Raw genomic sequence first — 25010 nt, 5'->3', positions numbered from 1 at the left:
AAATGTAGTAAATATAAAAGAAATATGCAAAAAATAAAAAAATCTTTTTTTTTTCAACCCTTGGAAAATTTATATAGAACCCTTACTTTTATTTTAGTTTGGACCTGTCTAGCTATTCATGCCAAATTGGAGACCTTTATAAGGCCTATTACTCAAAAAAAAAAAAAAGGGAAACCTTCCAGTAAGCATTCACCATCATGGTTTATGCATACATGTAGTTAATGTATGAGCCTGGCAGTACAAACAAGCTCTTGTGTGATGTGTTAGTCATTCTGTAAAGAGTCTTAAAGGGGCTGTATCATGCAAAATTCACTTTTTGTATGTTTTAACCTTGTTATATAGTTATGTACTCACCAAAAACACCCCCAAAGCATTTTTTTCCTCCGTGCCCGCGTGTTTCAGCTTTCCTCATGTTTGTGCTGCTCAGAGAGGCAGCCCCTCCCACACCTGTGCAAACGCTCTGTTTCCCATGGTTACGTCACACTGTGAAGATGGCTCCCCTGAGCCCCCCCCGCCCCCCGCAGGCCCTCGGCAATCAGCGTTGCCGCTTTTTTTCTAACTCTGATTACGGAGATAAACTTTGACCATCGTCTGAAAGCAACAGTCAAGCAAGAGCAAGAGTCTGAAGGGTCTGAAGGGTCTGCGCTTGGTGAGTTTCTCACAGGAAAAGATGTTTTCGCGTGTATTTGCGTGTAGAGAAGCTAGAGCTAAAGAGCTAAAGCTAGCTAGCATATTTGTTTTGAAGCGCTGATTGGCTGAAGTAGCTGTCAGTCAACGTCCACAGGGGGAGAGGCGGGGTTTTCAGTGAATCAGAGCGTTTTTTCTTCTGGGTTTCAGAATTCGCCCCAGAAAATCTTTTATTTCACACAAAATTACTTTTCCTTAGCGCCAAAAATTAACTATTACCATGTTAATGCCATTTCTAGGGTTTGGACTAGCTAAAAAAGCATGATACAGCCCCTTTAAGGGGGAGTCGTGGTGATGTCTAATTGCCATTTTTATCGTTTGGTTGTCGCAATCTCAAGCTCATAATTTCCTTGTTCTGTTTGTCTGGCATGCTCTGACTCACTCTCAGTAGATTACCTTTTCAGAAAATCCATTGTGTTGCTCCAGTGAATCAGATTGAATCAAACAGGTATAACAAGAAAAACAGCCACAGAATCAATACAAACTTTTCTTTTTTTACCCCTGTTGTCTCTACTGGAAGGCACTCCATCATCATGATAAGACAGGTGGTCGTCTTCCTGGTGGTGCTGTTACTTCCAGGCCTCAGTCACAGTTTCAATCCAAATTTTGGGTCATCAGTCACTCATCAAAACATCACTGTGAGGGCGATCCTCAGAAAGACTGCCGAGGTCTGCCGAGACATTGCTGCTGCAACGAATGGGAATTTCACACTTACGGTAAGATCTTAATTACCTGATATCAGCATTGCTTTATAGACACTTATGTGATGGCCAGTGTTCTTAATGTTTGAATATGTTTAACTTTTTACAGCAGTTATGGATGATTGCTGGAGCATACAATAAAGATTATCTATCACTCTATCTATCCCCATTTAAGCTATTTAGGGCAATGATAACGTGTAACATAACAATACAGTTTTACAAACAATCAAATATTAATTTTTTTTATTTCGTATTTTTGCTATAATGTCCCTACTTTTCCAAATAACTCAAGATTATTTTGACTTATTACTGCACTGCTATAGGAAATAGTTACATTCACTTTTACCCTGCATCAGACTTTATTCTTTGTTCTCCTCACTGTGTGACTGTTAGCCACAACATATCTGAAGCTATTGCCTCGATGCATTGTACTAAACACCTCCCACGTAGCAAAATTAGTATGGCCCAGTAGTGGCCCACACTTCTCACTTACACTTGGCCCACATACCGCAATGAATTACGGCACTTGGGAGGGTGACCTCTGGTTGCCACATATTGCCCATGATTGTGCCATGTCTCAGCCACCTATTTAGCCATATGTGGCCCTGTCCTGGCCCAGCGTTGGGCGAGGTAAGTTTTAGTTTTTCTCCCAGACGTCAACCACCTGTATGACCACAGCTGGCCCGAAGGAGGACCAGACAAGTTTCAGAACTGGTTCCAGATGTCAGCCTGAACTAAACCGTAACCGGGCCACTTCTTTAATACACTCACTTGCCGTATTTGGCCCAGAAAACAAAATGCTCCAACAATGACAGTTTCAAATATTTATTTATTGATACAATTACAATATCATCTTAAAACAGTATATAAAATTAACAAGTTTAATACTATACATTTTTAAAAGCAAAGCAAAAGTTTTATACAACATATATACCACACTGAATACAAATGCCCCCCAAAAGTGAGATATGTAGTCGAAAACAGTAATGAAGCAGCAGAAATAAAGTTTGGGGTAAGTGGAAAACTTGTGAAGGACTGGACAAAGCGGAAGTTGCTCTTACTGAAATGAATACAACAGAACAATTCGATGTAGTATAGTGTATAGTGGTAGTATAGTGTATAGTGGATGTTGAGCACATACAGAAGTCCAAACAGCATAGCAGTGCGAGTAGTCCTTGATGCCATGCAGGATGATCTGATCCTCCAGCACCACAGCCAGGTCCGTCAGATCCTCCCCTTCTGGTATTCTGAGGATTCCCACGTTCAGTCCCCTCGTCATGTCGTCCTCCATGTCTGTGGGCTCCTCAAAGATAAAAAGAAAAACAAAAAAAGCACTGTTAGAGTTTTTACTTGTCTGCAAGTTCCAAAAAAGACATTTAACTCTAAAGTCCACTGGTTTGCTCCTGCTAAATCCATGTTGTCTCACATGGGTTTGGAGAGACTCTTGAGACTTGAAAAAACACACAATCACTGTAAATGCAAAGGAGAGCTAAACTGCCTCCATCATGACCATGGCTGGTTCTATAGTGTTCAAGTGTTCTGGGTTTCCCGTGACAGAAGTGTAAAACTTACCTGTCCATCTCATCCATGAAGCAGCCAGGTGGAGCAAATACGATGAGCTACAACAGAAAATCTCATGTTAGTACAGTGACAATGGTTACAGCACACTCAACAATCATAACTGTTTTGATTTTCTAGAGGCGTGCACATACACTTGCCTACTAATGCACTGATAATATAGTTTTTGTGTCAAATTCAACAATTTGCAGGACTTAAAAGCTGAAAAATATTTTAGGTGGGCTGAGGGCAGCAGCATTGTACTGTATATTCCTCAACTAAATTGAAGACTTGGACCTGTAATTTAATAAAAATAGTGAACACCATTTTCACTTAAAACTGAAAAATGCTTGTTTTTGAATTAGCCTTTTAATGTCAGAAACATGCATGGAATCTGTTCTGACAGATGTCCAAGATTGACAGATTTAATCCTCCGGCCTGCACGCACTCTGCTCCGTGCACCCCCACCCGCGTGCCCCACGTGACTCCCCCATCCGCGCACTCCTCTCCGTGCACACCCCAAGCACACAAACCGACTGTCTGCCACGCCATCCCCCCGCACCCACAAACGTCGTCAAACGTTGTCTGCTTTAATTCAACTGGCGTTTTCATGGTGCAGTCTGCACAGAGCAGGCTGGATTCATGTCATTCACTGGGACAAGTTGTGAACTGACATGTTTAAAAACACAAAGAGTGTCCCGCTCGTTGTCTTGAGAAGCTCCAGTTAGCATAGCTAAAAGTTAGCTAAAAGTCTCACGTTTAGCCTTCTAATAACTTAACAATTTAAAGGCAAGAAAAAAACATCTGGGTAGTATTCGTATCACTCGGTGACTTACCTTTTCTGAATATGTGAGCGTGACTGAGCCCAGACTGAAGAAACACGTCGCGTGCAGCTGCAGAAACTGGCGGACAGCAGAACCGCCGGGCTGTTTGAATGCACGTTCAACGTGCTGACGTCATCAGAAATGTCCAATGAGGAAAAGTATCATCGGTTCAAATTCCTAATTCCACTGGAATCGTTTTAATAAGTTTAGAAAGTTTTCTTTAGTGAACACAACATAAACATAACATCTTGAGTTATCACAACTGTTTCAATAATTTGAAGTCCTGCTGACTAAAATTCTTAATTTATCATGACTAATTGTTAGAATTATTTTTAACCGTGTACAATTTTAAAAGAAGAAATTTATATAAGGACCAAGCAAGTAAAACTTGTTTATGGAAGTTTGAAAGATGAACAGGATTTTTTTCAATGTTATAGTTACACTCTAGAGGACATTTTAGGCCTCCAACCAGATAGCATGGCTAGAAATAAAAATCCACATTTTTTCACAACACTTTGACACATTTAATCTTAAATTTTTTGTTTAGAGTATCGAAGTCTATGAAGTTGAGTCCGTCATTCTCATATGTATTCACGACAACAGGTTTTTTCCAAAAATATTTAAAAAGCATCTTATCCATGCACTAGATGGTTTTATTATCAACATATAAAAAATGGCTGCATAGGTGAGTCTAGAGACTCCCTCTGCTTTTGATTTAAGTATTCTTGATTTTCAATGATGCTGTGGCTAATGCTTCACTTTATAAAATAGTCATGAATGTTGTACTTTTTCGGATTTAAGTTTGAATAGCAAAAAATATATTATAAGCAAATAGTAGGCTACAGCAGTAACAAATCTGTAATTTTGAAGTTATATGTATTATGTATGCTACATGCTAGAATGAAAATAAGTGGTTTTAATGATAGTAAATGGGCCCAAAATCTTCTCCAGGAAAAAGTGTGATTTTTATTTGTCTATGATGTTATTGAAATGTCAACATACATTAAAAACAATTAAAATCTTTGTCAGATTTTACAGAATGATCAACATGAATGAAAGCACAAATAAATTGATCAGCCTCTAGAAGTAGGCCACAAATATTGTGCATTAAAAGAGGCCAATTAAAGTTAATGGTATTTCACACCTGAAATTTAAGTTTTATTGCATTTGGTACAAACAATATCGGTCATTGTGAGCTTATCTTTACATGAAGAACAGACCCGGGCCGCATGTGGCCCACAGTTCAAATTTGATATGTGGGCCACATACGAGGGGGTACCCAAAAAAAAACGGAATTTGGTCAGAAAACAATAATAATAATGAGTTCCGACTTCTGGCCGTCAGATGTGCTGCAGGTAAGCCTCATGCACATCTGTGAGAAATTTGAGCTCGGAGAGTTACACTGACGCCTCTCAGGCGCTATTTATAGCAACAGAGTGCAGAGGCGGTCTGCGATTTTTTTCCAAAATGGTGACATTAACCGGAAAGCCAGAGCAGCGCGTAAACATTAAATTCTGCTTTTTGCTGGGAAAAAACAGTAGCAGAAACACTCACCTTGTTGCAGCAAGCCCACAAGGATGATGCTCTGGCGAAGAATCAGGTCCATGAGTGGTTCGGGTGGTTTAAAAAGGGCCAGATGTCCGCGCGTCAGGTGCGCTCAACCGTGAAAACAATGCTGAGCTGCTTTTCCCCTGTCCAGGGTCTCGTCCACAGCAAGTTTGTCCCTCCAGGTCAGACTGTAAACCAGGACTACTACATGGAAGTCCTCAGACGGCTCCGTGAGGATGTGAGGAGGAAGCGGCCCGCGGAGTGGCGGAGTGGCGGAGTGGATCCCGGTTGATCCACCACCACAGAGCGCCAGCGGACACGGCGCTGCGCGTCACGCAGTTTCTGGAGAAGAATGAGATGAATCTCCTCTCCCATCCGCCTTATTCGCCAGATGTAGCCTCGAGTGACTTTTTCTTGTTCCCCAAGTTGAAGAAAGAGCTGAAGGGACAGCGGTTTGCAGATGTGGAGGAGGTGACAGAAAAATCGCAGCCGGCAAAAAATGGCACTTTTACGCGCGGGTCTGACGACGCATTGGTGAAGTGGGAGACACGGCTGGAGCGCTGCATTAATGCAGATGGGGATTATTTTGAAGGCGACGGTGGTGTTTTATTTTGAAATGTCATAAATAAAAAGTTATAATCAAATTCCGGGTTTTTTTTTGGGTACACCCTCGTACTAAACTTAACATCTGGCTCACATCTTTTTTTCCACCTTAAAGTGATACCAACTGAATGCCACCTGTGGCCCACCGCTCTTTTTTGACACGTGGGCCACATATTAAACTCAACATCTGGCCCACATTCGGTTTGCCACCTTAAATACGGCACCACCTCTGCCACATCTGGGCCATGTTTGGTTCACATGCTGCATGCCAGTGCCGACCAAATGCCACCTGTGCCAGCTTCCAGCCAGATGTGGCCCAAGTGTCTCTGCTATGTGGGCTGTTTCCTGGAGGAAGAATGCCTCAATGATCCAGAACAAACTCAATGCCCCTTACAGTGACATAACACCCAGTACATGTACATGTACATTGTATTAACTCTCATGCATTTCCAGGCCTAAAATGTTTGTCCTTATTTTAACTCTTGGACAACCAAACATAGTCTGCAACTTTCTTATTCCGCCACATGACTTTCATCACCAATCACTGAATATGTGAATAGTCAGGCAGGTATGAAGTCAGGTAGTGTTTTGACAATTTATGGAAATGATCACAATATATTTGTCACATGGTATTTATTACAATTTATGGCACTTTTTCTTTCCACTATAGAAATAGCTGATTGTCATATGTAACTTTCCATCCGCCTGCTATACCAGTGTATCCAGTTGAAGGTTGCAGATTGTTGGAACTAATGTGAGTAATCTATGGGTGAAAGCAGGGCAAACCCTTTACAGATTGTCTGTGTGCAACCTAATATTCAATAACTTCTACTACCAGTGTGACAAAAATTAAGAATAATAATTACTACTATTTCTCTTGTTATAATAAAAGACGGAGTCAGAAGATTTTAGTCATGTTCTGCCAGTATCCAGAACATTTTCCTCAGAATAAAAACAACTTACTTGAATCTAATAAAGATAATAATGATTGGAAAAAAAACATGATCAAATACAGAAAAAAATGGTACAGAGCAAAATATGGTTTTTACCTGAAATAATCATAGTTTGTGTATAGGCTAGTGAATTGTACTTTGTCCTCATTGTGTTAACACATGTCTTTTGTCTTTAGATTGATGACAGCCTGTCAGTGAACACCGTCCTCCGTGCTTGTTCCACTGATCCAAGCTCCAATTCTCCTCTCTCTACTGACAACTTCCAAACTGCCATTAAGACCATTCACACACGAAATTCACATGTGGATTTCTTCTTCGCCTTCTCAGCAGCACGTCATTTTGACAATGAAGCCTTCGAGGAAGGTCGGAATATCATCACAGCAGGTACTCTTCAGATGTAACAGAGGACGAGAACATTTGTGATTTAATATGTATTTAATTACATTATTTTTGACATGTTTCTGTTTAGATTTGGAAAAGGTGAAGGCTAATGTGAACAGTGGAAACTTTGAAGTTGGAAGGGAGACTCTTGGAGAGATATGTCACACCCTTCAGGTGAGGACAATGATTTGCTGTTATTATGGAGAAAAGAAGCAGTAATAACTTGACAAATTAATTCTGTTCATGCAGGATTTCTACAGTCACAGTAACTGGGTGGAGCTTGGAAAAACCACTCCTTATAGCACACTCATCAGACGTGACCAGACTATGGAAAACCTGGCTGGTAAGACTATCTAGCCTGGAAGCACAATGCACTCACACACAATTTTGTGAAGCACGTACACGAAGCAAAGCCAATCATCAGAAAACGTTCAAAGCAAATTGTGGCAAAAACCAATTAAATATTAATATTGGTATCCTGACATGGTTTCAATGTAATGTCTGGACAATCAATTATCACCAAACATTTCAATAATACTGTATTTTGTAAAAAGGAAAAAAAAAGTGTGTATTCTGGTCAAAGTAAGGAGAATTGCCAGCAGAAGAAAAATGAACAGTGCTTCACTTCAGATGGTACATTACTCAAAGTGTGCCCTTCACCTCCTCACAAAATACTCATTCTAGATCAAATGGTCTTGCTTTGGCCAGCTTGGGCCCTTTCAGATTGCTAATACTCACTGCCGAGTCTGGAGTCTCCCTGCGTCACTCAGGAAATAAAACTATCCTTTGTCAGCTTCAAAGTCCCAGAAAGCTAAAGTCTATCAACATGTCCCTCAGTTGTTCCCATGGCAAACACCAACAAGCCTCTGGAAAGCAAGTCCAACATCAGACCCATGGAGCTCTGGTACCAAGCACATTTATGAGCATCCTTCAATTTGAAAGAGATTTTTGGTGAAGACAATTGATAGCAAGCACTGAACAACTCATTTTTCAGGTTCAGACCATGCAGGCTGCCTTCCAGATCACCCAGTCATGACCAATATGAGTACTGAAGTTGTCCAGGACAACTGTGATAGCCGACAGTTCGCAGGACAATGTTTACTTACTCACAATGTTGTGGCTGCTTCCAGTGGCAATTAAACCTCCACGGTACTCCGTTGTAGTGAAGAAATAAAAAAAAAAAAGTATTCTGGATCCACAAGATGATCTTCATAAGGTAACTATCACCAACAGAAAACTTCATCCATGCTACAGTTTCGGTAAGAAAACTGTGAAGCCTCCGTCCCCGCATACGCCGACACACGCCAACCTCTCGGAGGGAGGTTCCACCGAACGTCACACTACAATTCCTATCAAGATTCTCTGAAGTGAATAAAATGTTTCTCAACTTAACTTATCAAAACAAAAGCATTCTTAATATTTTATCAATACTCTCTGCAGTATGCAATGCAAACAAACAATAATCCAAATAACAAAATAACAGCATACCGATCTTCCACTTCTAAATATATATTCCAAAAGTATGAAACAGATCCTTATAAGATAAATTAAATCAATAAATGTCCAAATGTCCGTTGTAAGTAGGGTGACCAGATCCCAATTTACCACGTGGGACAGAGACTATATCTGAGTGGGACAATGTGAGACACCAAGATGTCGTGGTTGTCTTCAATAATTAATTTTTAAAAAATGTACCGGTATTCTGATATTTCATTTAAATGCAGCTTTCCCAGTTTCATATAAGATAACAACAAAACCTTCACTCAACTCCAAATACCACAATATTAAAATGTTTGTTCTGAACAATAATGAACCACATATTCATGTACAAGATGGAGGCTCCTGAAGAAGGCTCCATTCACCTCACCAAGCCAACAAGGCTCACCAAATCAAATCCAACAATCTGAATAAAAAAATACTGCAAGGAGCTCACCTCACTCATGCAGTTCAGAATAGCAGACTAATTAGACCTCTATGAAATGCATTTTAAATGATGTATTAACCTGTTATTTACTGTGTATCGCTACATTTTATGCCATGCTCTTTATGTTAATTACCTCCGCCAGGAGGTTATGTAATCATGTCGGTTTGTTGGTTTGTTGGTTGGTTGGTTTGTTAGCAAGATCCCGGAAAAAGTAATGGACGGATTGCAATGAAACTTTGTGGAAAGGTGGGTCTTGGGCTAACTTAGAATTGATTAAATTTTGGTGAAGATCTGGATCACTGTCTGGATCTAGGAATTTTTAAAGGGTTCTTTATCATTGACAGATAGGGAGTCTTTCATATAGTTGGGCAGGCCCGCCGACAGGGGGCGACAAATGCCTGGTTCACACAGGACGTGCCGCTTCCGACGCGGAAGTGGGAAGCCCCGCGCACCGCCTGTCAGATCGGCGCCCCTGTTAATGTATCTGACAGTTCATACAAGAGGTGCGGGACAGCGCCGCATGCGTAGCGGCTCGTGCCGTGGAGCGCGGCCGCTCCACTCCTCTCTATTTTCTCCGCGAGCCGCGCGTGCCGTGCACCACCAGTTGTAAAGCTGGACAGAGCGGATCGCACCACACAGGAAGTCGGGAATGGAAAATACAAGAGAATCCAGTCAATTTTCAAATTAAAATGAAGTAAAATAACATAAATTATGTTGCTTTTCGGTTTGCCTTTTCACATACACACACACACACACACACACACACACACACACACACACAAAACTTTGGTGCAGTCACCCTGCACTGTTCTTACCGAGGAGGAGTGAATGGTGTCCCATTCTTTGCTGCATTTTCTTTTTCTTTTTTTTTTTTTTTTACGAGTCGTGTCTTTATCTTTTTCCTCCATGTCTGCTGCTGGATGCCAAAGCGACGCTGTGGTTGTTTGTGGCGGAGCGGGCTCGGGCAGCAGGCGCACACACCCATGTCTGGCTTGATTGACCGATCATCCCAGAGCCCACCCCGCCCCCTGATGATGGCTCTCCCGTCTCCCGACCACAGACACACAGCTGTTTGATCAGCACCAGATAATAGCCTCAGTGAGACTGCATTTCAAAAAATTAAAGTGCCACTGTAAATGCGGGACATTATCTCAGTTTGCGGGATGCGTGAAAAGTATTAAAATGTGGGACCTTCCCTCACAAAGCGGGACATCTGGTCACCCTAGTTGTAAGCCTTATCTCATGATTTGGCTTAAAAAAAAACAGGCCCCTCTTTTCTCTTTTAAAATAGAGACAATTACCAAAGCTAATTAACAAAAAGAGGGAGCTAAAGCTTAACTCAAGGAAAGTCTCTGCTGCTGGGTAACCAATACCTGGTGCCAGAGGTTACTAGCACATGGTGCACTGTGGGAGGATGGTCTTTAACACCGCCTCATGCAGCTTCTTGGAGAAGACAGACCTTAGTAATGGATCTATCTAAGATGGTTGTCTTCTTCTTGATGCGAACCCGACGCACAAGCCCGCTCTTGTCAGGAACTGCCTCAATGACCTTGCACAGGACCCAGGAGTTTCATGGTGCAGAATCATCAACGATCAGGACGACGTCCCCCTTCGCAAAGTTGCGAGTCACATGCGTCCACCTTTGATGCTCTTGTAGCTGAGGTGGGTACATCCTTGTCCACCGTTTCCAGAATATGTACACCATGTACTGGACTTGTTTCTATCTCCTGCGTGAGTAGAAATCCTTTCACAAAGAGACCTGTTGGCAGAGAAGGTGTCGTGGATTTTTATTTAAAAAGTATCCTAGGCCAGTTGCGATGGACAAAAACCCCCAAACACATTTTACAGAAAAATCTTAAAATCTTCAGTTATATCCACTCTTGATCCTTGAAGTCTTCAATCGTGGTAGATAGATAGATAGAGAGTTTTATTACTAAAACTCCCGGCAACCAGCGTGGCCGTCTCAAACTGGCGCATGGACCGATTTCAGCTCCCTCTGTTTATACTGTTTTTCTGGGAATGCCCTTGCGTCTGGCTTTTCTCAACTTTACGACATCTCACTCAGTGGGGACCTGCACACTGGCACAGCTGTACGTTTTGTGTTTTCCACCTTTCCTCCTCCCTTGGTGCATCTTATCAGGACTTTCAGACTTTCAATACATCTCACCTATACATGCTAGGGACTTCCCCACAACAATATATTTTGCACCACTAGTCACGTGGGTTCCATCTGTGAAAAAATAAAACTCAGACTAGGTGACCTCTGCCCCTGGCAGGTTGCCAAGTGGATGTTGTAAATAAAAGAAGAACCAGAAAAGAAAAAATAAAAAGAGAGTGACTAAGGCAGAAAAAATAACAGAATACATCTTTTTCCACACCTGTTTACAGAAACACACTATACCTAAACAAAGACATGCATAATATGAATAATACTAAATAGCATAATGCAATGAATACTAGATAAACAAAATATGAAGAATACTGTATAATTAGTCAACAAAGGCTTTGACTGGAGGAGCAAGAGATGGTTGGGGGTGAGCGCTTCCAGGTCCAAAGGATCGTTCAAAGCTTTGGTTATTGGTCAACTGTTTATAATGGCTTCTGCCTCACACAAGAGGTGTGTAGGCCTTCATCCAGTGTCTGGAGCCTTAAAGTGGTGCTGAAGATCTTTCAGACAGATCGGATCATCCGTTCCCAGACCCCGCTCATGGTGACAACCAGTAGGGGGGTTTGAAGATCCACTTGATGCCTTTTGGTCACAGACTGTTTTCAATCCTGAGATTATTCCATTGTGCCATAGCTATCTTTAGCGCTCTCTCCGCTCCAATGAAGTTCGTTCCATTATCAGACCGGAGGATCTTCACCTGGCCTCTTCTCACAAGAAAGCATCATAGAGCATGGATAAATGAGTCTATGTCCAAGGATGACACCACCTCATTGTAGACGGCACGGATAGCCAGGCAGGTAAAGAGAACTCCCCACCTCTTCACCAAGCTTCTGTCCCGCTTAACCTCAAACGGACCGAAGTAGTCGACACCGGTGTTGTTGAAAGGGGCTTCATCTGGGACTACCCTGTCCTGGGGCAAGTCTGCCATCTGTTGCTGACCAGCAGCACCATGCGAGCGGCAGCATGTGACACACCTTGAAAGGACTCTTCTTATTGCTGTGTGAGCACCAGGTATCCAGTATTTGGTTCTGAGCCTGGACAACACATGGTTATGACCACTGTGACCCACATTCTCATGGATGTTTCTGAGAATGAGCTTCGTTACTGGGCAGTCTTTAAAAGGGATGGATAACAGGGTGCATTGCCTCTTCTGTCATTGCCAATCTGCCAAGCCTTCCTCCTACTCTGAGGATTCCATCCAGAAGTACAGGTTTGAGCCTGTAGATGTGGCTGCTCATTTTAATGTCATCACCCTTCAGAAGTGCAGAGATCTCACTGGAGTACTTCCGTAGTTGACAGAAACGAATTATCTCCAACTCAGCTTCTTTCATGTTCTCCACTGTGAGGTTAGTCTTCTGTTGACTTGTCTTGAAGCTCCTCATCTCCGCCTGTACCTTAGACTGAGTGAACATGGCACTCATTTTCTTTCTCTTGCGGCACAGGATCAGCAGTATGCGTTTCAGTCTTAACATCCAAGCGACCGCCTTTTTTAGGCGCTCCCAAATGGAGTAGTACTCCAGGAATCACTGAACTGTGTCCAACTGCTCTTTGGCCACAGTAGTGCGAACCACTGCCTTTTTTTTTTATCTCTGGGTCCTCCATTGTTAAATCTCCAAAGTTGTCAGAGTTTTGAGGCCATTCCTCCTCAGGTTTGGTGAGGAAATCCGGCCCCTGTATCCATGTCTCATGGCGGAGAAAAGACTCCGCACTGAGTCCTCTGGACACAAAGTCAGCAGGATTCTGTGTCGTATTTACATACCACCATTATCTTTCTTCTGACAGCTTCAGAATGGTCTCAACTCGATTTGCAACAAAAGTGCAAAAACTGCTGGTTCTGTTTTTGATGTATTTGAGCACAGTGGTGCTGTCGGGTCAAAACACAGATTCTTGTAAATGAAGCTTCATCTCTGGCCCGGTCTGGAAAATACGACAACTGGATTGGCACCTCTGGCTGACGTCACTCCGGTGAGTGTTTTCCGTGTTGGTGAAGCTTGCTGAAGCTTGTGAGTGACTGAAGTGCTTGCTGTCTCTCTCTTGCTATTACTGTTAATTCACGAAGCAATCAAAATCCTGCTCAGTGTTCCGTATGTTGAGTCAGAATCCTGCCTCCCTTGACGATAGGGGTATTTGCGTAAAATGCAGTGTATTGACAGCGCTGGAGGCCAGGGTAACCGAGTTAGAGGAGCGGCTTCGCAGATGTGAGGGGCAGGGCAGCGCTAGCTATAGCGAGGTAGCGGCAGGGCTCGCAGCCCGCTCCTGCAGTGAGAGGAGTGTTCGCAAGCCTAGCCCCGCAGCATGTCCCGAGCAGCCGGGGCAAGACCAGGACCGGTTTGTGACAGTCCGGAGGAAGGCTAGTGCTAAGCACTGCCACGTAGCACTCCAAGAACCGCTTCACGTCTGCAATAGGTTCTCTCCCCTCAGCGACGACACACCGGCTGAACTGGACACGCTGGTGATTGGCAGCCCCACAGTTAGAGACGTGAAGCTGCCAGCGGTGAAGGTTAGGTGTTACCCGGGGGCCAGAGTGGGTGACATCGAGGGGAACCTTAGGCTTTTAAAACAGGAAGGTAGGAGATTCTGTCGAGTCGTGATTCACGCAGGCGGTAATGATGCCCGGCGGAGACAATCAGAGGTGCTCACATTACAAGTAGCCTCAGTGTGTGAACTGACTAAGTCGATGTCTGATGCTATAATATTCTCTAGTCCCCTGCCCAATTTGGTCAATGATGAAATGTATAGCCGACTTTCATCATTCAATCGCTGGTTGTCTAGATGGAGTGAGGAAAATGGAGTTATTTCTCTAAACAACTGGTGCACCTTCTGGGGACAGCCTGGGCTCATCCGGAGGGACGGCATCCACCCAACTTTGGATGGTGCAGCCCTTTTAGCTCACAATATGGCTGATCAGCTTAGTATGCTAAATTGACAAACCAGCTATGAGCCCCGGGCGCAGAGCAGTCGTGTAGAATGCTCCTCTGTTGATCTTGTTGATCCCGTCACTAATCCTGCTCCCGGATTTTTACAAGTCAAGCATGGAGGTTTACCTAGGCTAACAGAGACTGTGTCTGTCCATAGTGCACAAAGCATTAAAAAAAAGTCAATGGGTAAAAAGCTTAACACCTGTACGAGACAGAATAACTTTTCCAGTAGGAAATACATAAAATGTGGTCTACTAAACATTAGAGCAATCTCCACTAAATCTCTGTTAGTTAATGACCTTATCGACGACAATAACATTGATCTCCTTGCTCTAACAGAAACTTAGCTTCAGCAAGATGACTATGTGAGGCTCAATGAATGTACCCCTCCAACCTATGTTAATTTCCAAACAGCTAGATCAACAGGTCGAGGTGGAGGTGTGGCAGTGATATCACACTCCAGTCTTCTTCTTAAACCCAAAACTAATGTTAAATTCAACTCTTTTGAAAGCTTAATACTAACGCTTACTTGTCCAAATTGGAAGAATCAAAAAGCTGTGCTATTTATTATTGTGTATCGACCTCCTGGTCCTTACTCTGACTTTTTAACTGAGTTCTCAGAGTTTTTAAGCAATATAGTGTTGGCTCATAACAAGATCCTTACAATAGGTGACTTTAACATCCATGTGGATGATTCTGGTGACAGTTTGAGTAATGCGTTTATTGCAGTATTAGATAGTATCGGTTTCACTCAAAATGTTGATGAATCCACTCATAGTCACAAGCACACCCTGGATCTGGTTTTAACATATGGGATAGAGGTCAATGACCTAAATGTTCTCCCTCAGAACCCCATACTCTCAGACCATTTTTTAATTACTTTTCAGGTTTTGATTGAAGACTACTCTGCTCAAAAAGATAAAATTCAGCTGATACAGACATTATCTGAAAAATCTGTGACTCGGTACAAAGAATTCATCCAGCCTGCATTTGCTGCACTATCTTGTGAACTCACAGAAATGAGCTTATTGACCAGTGGTGATAATAGTGATCAGTTTGTTGACAGTGCTATGCACTGACTAAAATCTGCCCTTGACGTAGTGGCTCAGTTGCAGCTGAAAATGAATTGACCCAGGCGCGTTGCTCCATGGTTTAATTCTGAAACCCGTGTTCTCAAACAAAAAACTCGGCAATTAGAAAGACTGTGGCGTAAATCTAAATCGGAACAATCTCTGAAGGCTTGGAAATGTAGCTTGCTAAGCTATAAACAAACTCTTTTTAAAGCCAAGAAATTATATTACTCTTGTTTAATAGAAATAAACAAAAATAACCCTTGGTTTCTGTTCAACACTGTAGCCAGACTGACAAACAGTCATACTGCAGTGGAACCAGTAATCCCAGAATCTTTAAACTGCCATGACTTTCTTAAATTCTTTAATGATAAAATCATAACCATCAGAGGTAAAATCAGTGAAGCGCTTTCCTCAGATCAAGCTCAGGGAATCCAGCCACTGCCGCCACCTGAAATACCTGAAATACTAGCCAGTTTCTCATCAGTAAATGGGGCTGAGATTACTTCGATTGTAATGTCTTCTAAAACTTCGACCTGTCTCCCAGATCCAATTCCAACTAAGCTTTTCAAAGATATTCTTCCAGTTATCTTAAATACGATCATAACTATAATAAATACATCTCTAGAAGTTGGCTACGTGCCACAGTCATTTAAATTCGCAGTAATCAAACCACCACTGAAAAAACTAATCTTGATCTGGATATTCTAGCCAACTACAGACCGATATCAAATCTGCCTTTTATTTCAAAAGTCCTGGAAAAAGCCGTGGTTAAACAGCTTTGCCGCCACCTACAGGACAATAGTTTATTTGAGAAATTTCAGTCAGGATATAGAGCTTATCACAGCACTGAGACTGTGTTAGTTAAAGTCACTAATGATTTGCTATTGGCGGCTGACGCAGGTCTCGTCTCAATCCTGGTTCTCCCAGACCTCAGTGCAGGTTTTTGATACAACTGACCACAATATTCTCCTGCACAGGTTAGAATGTGAGGTTGGCATCAGAGGAAAAGCCCTCTGCTGGTTCAAATCCTATTTATCTAATAGGTACCAATTTGTTCACGTTAAGCAACAGTCCTCACCGTGCTCCCAGGTCAGTTATGGGGTTCCTCAAGGGTCCGTGCTCGGGCCAATTTTATTTCTGTTATATATGCTTCCTTTAGGGAACATAATTTGAAGTCACGATATCAATTGTCATTGCTATGCAGATGACACACAATTGTATTTATCTATGAAACCTGATCAAACTAATCAAATAAACAGACTCAGTGACTGTATCAGAGAAATTAAATCCTGGATGACTACGAACTATCTCCATCTTAATCCTGGCAAAACAGAGGTCATTATACTAGGCCCCCATAAACTGAGAGAGTGTCTATCCCAACAGATTATCACCTTAGATAACATCAGTGTACCCTCCTCCTCTACTGTGAGGAACCTCGGGGTCTTATTTGATCAGGATATCTCCTTTAAAGCACACATCAACCTGGCTTGTAAAACAGCATATTTCCACTTGCACAACATAGCTAAAATAAGAAACATTCTACCTAGAAGCGATGCAGAAAAACTCATCCATGCATTTGTTTCTACCAGACTGGACTACTGCAACTCCCTTCTTCCAGCCTGCCCAAAAAGTGCATAAAAAAACTTTCAGTTGGTTCAAGATGCGGCCGCCAGATTATTAACCGGAACTAGAAGACGTGAACACATTACTCCCGTTCTAAAATCTCTTCACTGGCTTCCTGTCAAGTTTAGAGTTAGATTTAAAATCCTTCTCCTGACTTACAAAATCCTAAATGGGATGGCTCCGACCTATCTCCAAGATGCTTTAACGCCTTATCAACCAATCAGAGCACTTCGCTCTCAAAATGCAGGGTTACTGGTGACTCCTAGAGTCTCTAAATGGACACTAGGTGGAAGAGCCTTCAGCTATCAGGCACCATTTTTATGGAACCAGCTTCCAAGTGGTGTCAAAGAGGCAGACACAGTCTCCACATTTAAGGTTAGGCTCAAGACGTTTCTCTTCAATGCAGCCTATGATCAGGTCAGCTAGGGATTCTAAACTAAACTAAACTAAACTAAACTAAACTAAACTAAACTAAACTAAACTAAACTATCTAAACTATACTAACTAAATACTAGTTTAAATACTAAACTATCCACAAAGCTGCCCAAGGAGCTAGAATGCTGTGGGAAGTACGGTGCACTGAGCCCTATCCTCTAATGTCTGAATGTTATTCCCTTTAGTCCGTTCATTGCTTTTCACCTGTTGTCCCCCCCCCCCCCCTTCGAGGGAGAGTCTTCTCCAGTTTCAGTTGCTGACTCCATTATTATGAGGGCCTACGAACAAGCTCCGGCTGGACCGGGAGGACGCTCCTGACGGTGCTGCCCATGGACTCGCTTCGGTTCTACTTCTGGGATCCATTGTTCTTGTGCTGGACTGTCCAACGGACTGTACTCAACATAGTCCTTGGCTTTACTTCTTATTGTCTCATGCTAGCTGTTGCCAAAGCTGTCAGTCCCTGGGAGTGGGATCCCTCCATACTGTGGTTCTCCCCAAGATTTCTTCTTTTCCCACTGGGTTTTTGGAGTTTTTTCTTGCCGGATGTGAGGGTCTAAGGCGGTGGTTGCTTCGTTACAGCAAAAGCCGGAACTTTGACTGCATCCCCCTTTGCGATCCAGTCTTCCACAAAAGCCGAGTAGTCAGCAGGGAAATGATGATTTTTAATGAACTTCCTTCTTAGGTTGAGAGCTCGTTGTTCAGCAGCTCTTCTGTTGTTTGGCATGTTGATGGCTGTGTTCCTCAGTAGTAGACCAATGGTGTAGTGACCCTCTGTCAGCTTAGCAGACTGTGACACCATCTCAAGGAACTGGACATCCTCCCTTGACATCTTCTGTTGGTCATCTTGGCACTCTGGGAAGTTGCACTTCCTTCATCCATGTCTCAGCTCTTACGGTCAAGCTATAGAACATGTCCGCCTTGGGTGTGAACCATCCGTCCTGATCTGCCTTCATCTCATCTTCTGATATCTCACTCAACAACACTTTAACTGAGATGTTAAGTTCACAAAACTCTCCAAATAGCTTACTGAATTCAACCATCAATGTTGTCTGTAAAACTGGCAGATTATTGTCATCACCAGCCTCCATCAACTGATTAATCTGATTCATTTTACTTGTCAACCAGCCGAGCTTAGCTTTTCTATTGTTAATAGCATTACGAATCTTCTCCTCGAGAGCTTTCTCCATCATTTTAACCTTTCTAGGTTCAGTGCGCTGTGACACTGATGCAGATCTTTTTACTTGGCTCATGTTGACTGTATATTGCAGCTATTGAAAGTCACTGTAATGGCTGCCACTGAGTTTGCCAAACGAGCCTGTCTGTCATAAATGAGGGCTAAGTGATCCTTTTTTACATGCCTCAGGGGCCTGTCAGTCATCGACGATGGCAAAGCAATACCCTCAGCACAGCGCATTCACCGTTGGAGAAAAGGCTTATACAGCGCCTACCTTATTAATCTTCATTACTCACGGCTGGAGGCTTTACTTTTTCCTTTTTTCCCATCAATCTTAAGCCTTAACCTTTCACCCTACCCACAATCCCCTGCGCACACGGAACTCCAATGTGGCCTATTCCAATCAAGATTCTCTGAAGTAAACAAAACGTTTATCAACTTATCAAAACAAAAATATTCTTAATACTCTATGAATACCCTCTGCAGTATGCAATGTAAAAAAACAATAATCCAATAACAAAGTAACAGCATACTGATCTTACACCTCTAAATATATATTCTAAAAGTATGAAACAGATCCTTATACGTTAAATTAAATCAATAAATGTATTTTGTCCGTTGTAAGCCTTATCTCATGCTTTGGCTCCTATAACAACTATGGAGTCTGTTGACTGTGCCATTTCCAGAACCTCGCTCACTTTCTTCTAGAAAGGCAAATATTCTGAGCTGGTGTTTGGTGCATAAGCACAAACAACAGTCCAAGCTTTCCCCCCTGTTCTTTTAAACTATGTGGGCAATGCCCCACTCCCCATGTTGGACTTTGCAGGTGGAGGATCATCTTAAGCTTCCCCACATAACTTGTTTGGCTTGTGCTTGGCCACAACATGTGAGCGACCCAGCCGCTGGGTGACCGCTGAGCACCACCTCAGAGATGGCCAAATGTTTGTCAAGACAGAGTAGGGAATTTGTATTCCTGTTACATGGGGTTCTTTTGAACTTGTTTTTCTGGGTCTTCACTTTAGCCTCACTGACTTTGGCTGGCCCGACCAGCACCCCATCACACCTAATCTTCGAAGTCATGGACTTGTGATATAAAAATGCATATATAATTTTTCCTTGTTGAAGTCCTTTTCCATGATGTATTTCTTGATGGAATGTCTTTAAACAATTGCCTTTTACCAAACTGAGCTGTAACTTATCAAACTGTCAATGTGGTTTGTCTCTCTTCTAAGGTAAATGCAGCCATGGCGGGTCTTTTGATAAAACAAGTAATGAGGATCCTGTGGGCGGTATCAATAAGGATACACGAAACTCCAACCATGGCTTCCTTCACCAGGAAGCAGCAGATCTGGCACTTGATGCCACATTGGAGTTACTGGAAGACATCAGAGTTGCAGTTGGAGACATGAACTTTCTGCGGTACTGAAATTGTTCGGTCATGTTTTACACTCAGACAGTGGTTTAGATCATGAAGGTACAATGACTAGGGATGTGCGAGTACCGATACCAGGTATCGGTATCGGGCCGATACTGGCCTTATTTCAAGGTATCGGGTACTCGTGAAGCCTACCGATGCCAGCCGCCGATACTCACGGCAAGAAAACCCCACGCGTAGTAAGCCCTCCTCACCAGCAGTTGGCGGTAGTGCAACCGAATGGGATGCAAGCTGCCGACAAACATGAAAGAGGAAGAAGCTGCTCTCTGGGAGTCGCTGACAGACGCAGGGCTACACTGCAGCGGGCTGACTTCTCCGTGAGTCTCATCCAGAGCAGAGACAACAGGAATGAATCCAGAACGGCTGCTCGTCTCACCAGAACCGCCGGTGTGGAAATTCTGTTATATAAGTGAAAACGAGCCGAGCTTTGCAGAATGCTCACTCTGCAATGCTAAAATTGCTAAAGGAGGTGCGCAATGTTGTTCATTTACCACTAGTAATTTGTTGAAACACCTCAGGGCGAAGCTTGTGGACGAGAGTCTGACGCTGTTGTGCTGGAAAAAAAGAAAACTCCGGCAGCAACTCGACGGCAAACTCTGCAGAAGACCGAGAAACTGAAGAGCAGAGATCCGAGAGCAGCACAAATAACACGAGCAACTCTTTAAACTCAGGGGTTTTTCTATCTTTGACTTTAGTTCATAAAAAAATCATTCAAATTAGTACATTTAAAAACCTTAGTTTATGTAAAGTGTAAAGCTCAGAGAAATTGTTTTATCTTGCACTTAATTTCATTTAAATAAGTGCAAACTCAGTTGCTTGTTTTATTTTTCAGACTATTATTTTGGACTTAAACATAGTGGCTGGGCTGCCTTTTTATTGGAAATAAAATTCATTTTCAAAAATAATCTCATTGCATTATTTTAAATTTTATGTGTATAAAGTATCGGTATGCAAGTATCGGTATCGGTGAGTACTGAAGATGAAGTACTCGTACTTGGTATCGGTCTGAAAAAAAGTGGTATCGCACATCCCTAACAATGACTTACTGAGAGTAAACAGTATAAAAAGAAAAAACAATACACCAGTGAGTACAATGAGTTACCCAGCAATGTTGGAGGTTGAGTGTATAGCCACTCCATGCCATGGCTTAAAATGAACAGATTTCATTACTTCAAATTTTCAAGACTTTCATGTTGTTGAAATTGTTCAAATTATGAGGTATTTTAATCTTAAATAACCATTTCAAACATTTTTTTTTCAGATTGATGGGTCTTTCCCAGTCCTCTCCTCTGTGTTTTGTGATTGACACCACCAGCAGTATGAGCGATGACATCGCTGCAGTTCGGGAGGCTACTCTTCGGATTATTGACAGCAGGACAGGAACACTGGCGGAGCCTTCTCTATACATTCTGGTACCTTTCAATGACACAGGTGTGTAACTAACGCAGTAACGCAGTATGCCATTGTCGTGTTTCAGTCAGGGCCAGCAGGAACAAAATATACCAATACATCCAATACAATACATACACAGTCCTAAATCAATGTCACTTCAGTACTTAACAGTACTTATAAGACTGCTGATCAACAAGCACAATGCACCAAGACACCAAAAGATCATCTTCCCTCACTCTCCACTTTACAATGCACATACCATGACGACGACGACGACGACGACGACGTACAGAGTGTTTTTGACCAGAAGCATATAGCAGCTCAATAACAGCGCTAATCTGCTCAAGAGAGAGCAAAGAACAATTGTATCTTCCAGCCTCTCTGTTAATTCAGCCACCATCATCTTCAGAAAAACAGATGGGATCAGATGGCTGCCCATGGACCAATCAGTGAAGCTCATTTGAAAAGCCCCGCCTCGAGCAGCTGTCTGTTAATAACACATCAAAATCTGATTGACTGATGATACTGTCACTCAATGTTACATAAACCAGCAGCATCCAGCTTGGATCCAAGGCTACCTATTGAAACTGCAGCTGTCCAAGCCCGGCTGCCCCAAGCTGCAATGTGTTTAAGGACATAGAAAATTTGAGCTCTGCTTAGGGCTGGACGATTATGGCAAAAATAATAATCACGATTATGTTGATAGATATTGAAATCACGATTAATAACCACGATTATTCATAATTCCAAAACTTGAGTATTTATTACACGACAACTTGAAAGAACAATCAAAAATAAACTTATAAAAAATTAATATCTTAAATAATATCAATAAAACAAATAAAAATAAATACCCAATCTGCATGCATTTCTATAAAACTTGCAAAAATAGCAATATGCAAAATACACTAATAACTCAGTCAAAAACACAATCTGAAAATATTCTTTGAACTCTCTCAAAATCTATTTTAAATAACAAAAGAGGGGTTGGCTGCATAGTTAAAAACTCCCTGTAGTTAACTTCCTACAGGTTTTTGGCAAGGAAGACGAGTCTGCTCACTTGGGCTGTGTTCAAAATCGCATACTTACCTACTACTCATACTAACTTATTGAGTATGCAGTGTGTTTACACTGGCAGTATGCGATTTTGAGTATGCGAGAAGTTCCCGGATGCATACTGCATTCGCCAGAAATGTTGAGTATACATCGTGTGTTCACTACTCATACTGAAATTGCCCAAGATGCAACGCGACGGACATTTGAATAAACTTTATTCAGTTCACAATGACCGTTTCTTCATGATGTACATTTAGCAAGCTGAGTATTGTTATAGATTTAATCTTCCCTCCATTGTTTGTGCTCGTAGGTATGTTATGTTACGAGATTTCTGATTGGATTGACAATGATTAAAAATAGTAAAAACAAAAAACAAAAAAACAAAAAAAACCGTTACATCTGTGAACTAGTCCATGCTGAAAGCGACCATGATGTACCGAAGACGGCGAGCCGATCTTCGTTGAAGGGCCGAAAAAACTCTCCGTCGGTAAAGCATCATAATTGGCATAATAAGTGGTCCGTTAACGGGACACCGGTCCAAACGGCGACGTTAAGCGAGATATATTGCTGAAAGATTGCCTTCTTGTTTTCAAAGTAAAAGCACAGATTTATCACTGAGGTTTTTTTGCATGAAAAAGGGAAAGGGGTGATTTATTTTGGTGAAAATAACCGGAAGTGCGTTGCTCACTGTGGCTGGCTTGAATTTCGCCGAATTCGTCCGAACAAAATCATAAACGGCTGATATTCGGACAAATAAACGACACACTCGGGCTCTAAACCAACACTTTGTCGCCTAATTTTAAAAAAAATCTCGATGAAGTTCTACATTTGACGAGTTTAGAGCTAAAGTGAAATCAGCTTTAGCTGATCGCTTTCTGCTCATGGAAGAAGTGCAATGCATTGTGGGTTATTATGTAGTATGCTGTAGTGTAAACGCTTCGCATACTGTTTGATGGACTGAGTAAGCAGGATGCAGGATGGATAGTATGAGTATATAAGGATGTAGTAAACAGTATGCGGTTTCGAACATAGCCCGATTCTTTATGATGTACATTTAGCAAGCTGAGTATGGTTCTAGATTTAATCTTCCCTCCATTGTTTGTGCTCGTAGGTATGTTATGTTACGAGATTTCTGATTGGATTGACAATGATTAAAACTAGTAAAAAAAAACAAAACAAAAAAAAAAACCCTTACATCTGAGAACAAGTCCATGCTGAAAGCGACCATGATGTACCGAAGACGGCGAGCCGATCTTTGTTGAAGAGCCGAAAAAACTCTCTGTCGGTAAAGCATCATAATTGGCATAATAAGTGGTCCGTTAACGGGACACCGGTCCAAACGGCGATGTTAAGCGAGATATATTGCTGAAAGATTGCCTTCTTGTTTTCAAAGTAAAAGCACCGATTTATCACTGAGGTTTTTTTGCATGAGAAAGGGAAAGGGGTGGTTTATTTTGGTGAAAATAACCGGAAGTGCGTTGCTCACTGTGGCTGGCTTGAATTTCGCCGAATTCGTCCGAACAAAATCATAAACGGCTGATATTCGGACAAATAAACGACACACTCGGGCTCTAAACCAACACTTTGTCGCCTAATTTTAAAAAAAATCTCGATGAAGTTCTACATTTGATGAGTTTAGAGCTAAAGTGAAATCAGCTTTAGCAGATCGCTTTCTGCTCATGGAAGAAGTGCAATGCATTGTGGGTTATTATGGAGTATGCTGTAGTGTAAACGCTTCGCACACTGTTTGATGGACTGAGTAAGCAGGATGCAGGATTGATAGTATGAGTATGTAAGGATGTAGTAGACAGTATGCGGTTTCGAACACAGCCTTGGTCTGGCTTCAGTGACTAACGAAGGCAGGTGACAACATTTCCACCTGCCCTGAAAACCCACTCTGATGCAGCACTTGTGGCAGGGATGCTGGATGTCCGACGACTTGAAGCCAAAATGCTTCCAGATGACTGAAGTAGTCCTACCTTTCTTGTCAACTAAAGGCTCCTTTTCTGCCATATTTGTAAACCGCTTCCTTCACGTGTTGCTGATAGAGCCCTTGCTGCAGCTGCCTGCACAAGGTGCATTCATGGTACTTTGGCAGCGTAGGAAATTACATACATGCCGCGCCATGCAGCTAACCAAAATCGAAATCAAGATTAAAATTCAATTAATCGTCCAGCCTTAGCTCTGCTAAATATAACTATTTTTTTTTCTTTTTCTTTTTTTTTTTTTTTTGGATGAAGTTGCAAACTCAACAAGTAATTTACCCCAGGCACATTTTAGAATGACCATTTAATTACGGAGTAAAGAATGATTCATGACAGGGTTAGCAGTACTTGCCCTGCTGCCCCTGCCTGCACGTCACTGCTTATGTTATCAGCCTATTGCTAAAGATACTGGTCAAACATATGCTGTGTCCTTATAGAAAGGCAAATATCTCGAAGCTTCCAAATGTGTGGGTGTGGGTTTAGGTATATGCGGGTGTTCTTAGATACTCAGTTGTGAGGACCAGAACGAATTTTTAACCAACAGAGTGAGGACATTTTTGCGAAGTGAGGACAT

At 42.1% G+C, this 25010-nt stretch overlaps 1 protein-coding gene across 1 annotated transcript in view; it reads left to right on the top strand.

Moving 5' to 3' along the window:
* The first annotated feature begins 1220 nt into the window (after window positions 1-1220).
* Window positions 1221-25010, top strand: part of LOC115389793 (von Willebrand factor A domain-containing protein 7-like) — a 32710-nt gene continuing 8920 nt past the window's right edge. The window contains exons 1-6 of the mRNA XM_030093369.1: window positions 1221-1403; window positions 7050-7257; window positions 7343-7428; window positions 7504-7597; window positions 19801-19987; window positions 21265-21434. Coding sequence (XP_029949229.1) covers window positions 1221-1403; window positions 7050-7257; window positions 7343-7428; window positions 7504-7597; window positions 19801-19987; window positions 21265-21434 — 928 coding nt within the window. The remainder of the gene's footprint in view (window positions 1404-7049; window positions 7258-7342; window positions 7429-7503; window positions 7598-19800; window positions 19988-21264; window positions 21435-25010) is intronic.

This window comes from Salarias fasciatus, chromosome 6 (genome assembly GCF_902148845.1).
Source record: "Salarias fasciatus chromosome 6, fSalaFa1.1, whole genome shotgun sequence".
Taxonomy (NCBI): domain Eukaryota; kingdom Metazoa; phylum Chordata; class Actinopteri; order Blenniiformes; family Blenniidae; genus Salarias; species Salarias fasciatus.
The sequence above is the reverse complement of the archived record's forward strand: the minus strand, read 5'-3'. Positions and strand labels throughout refer to the sequence as shown.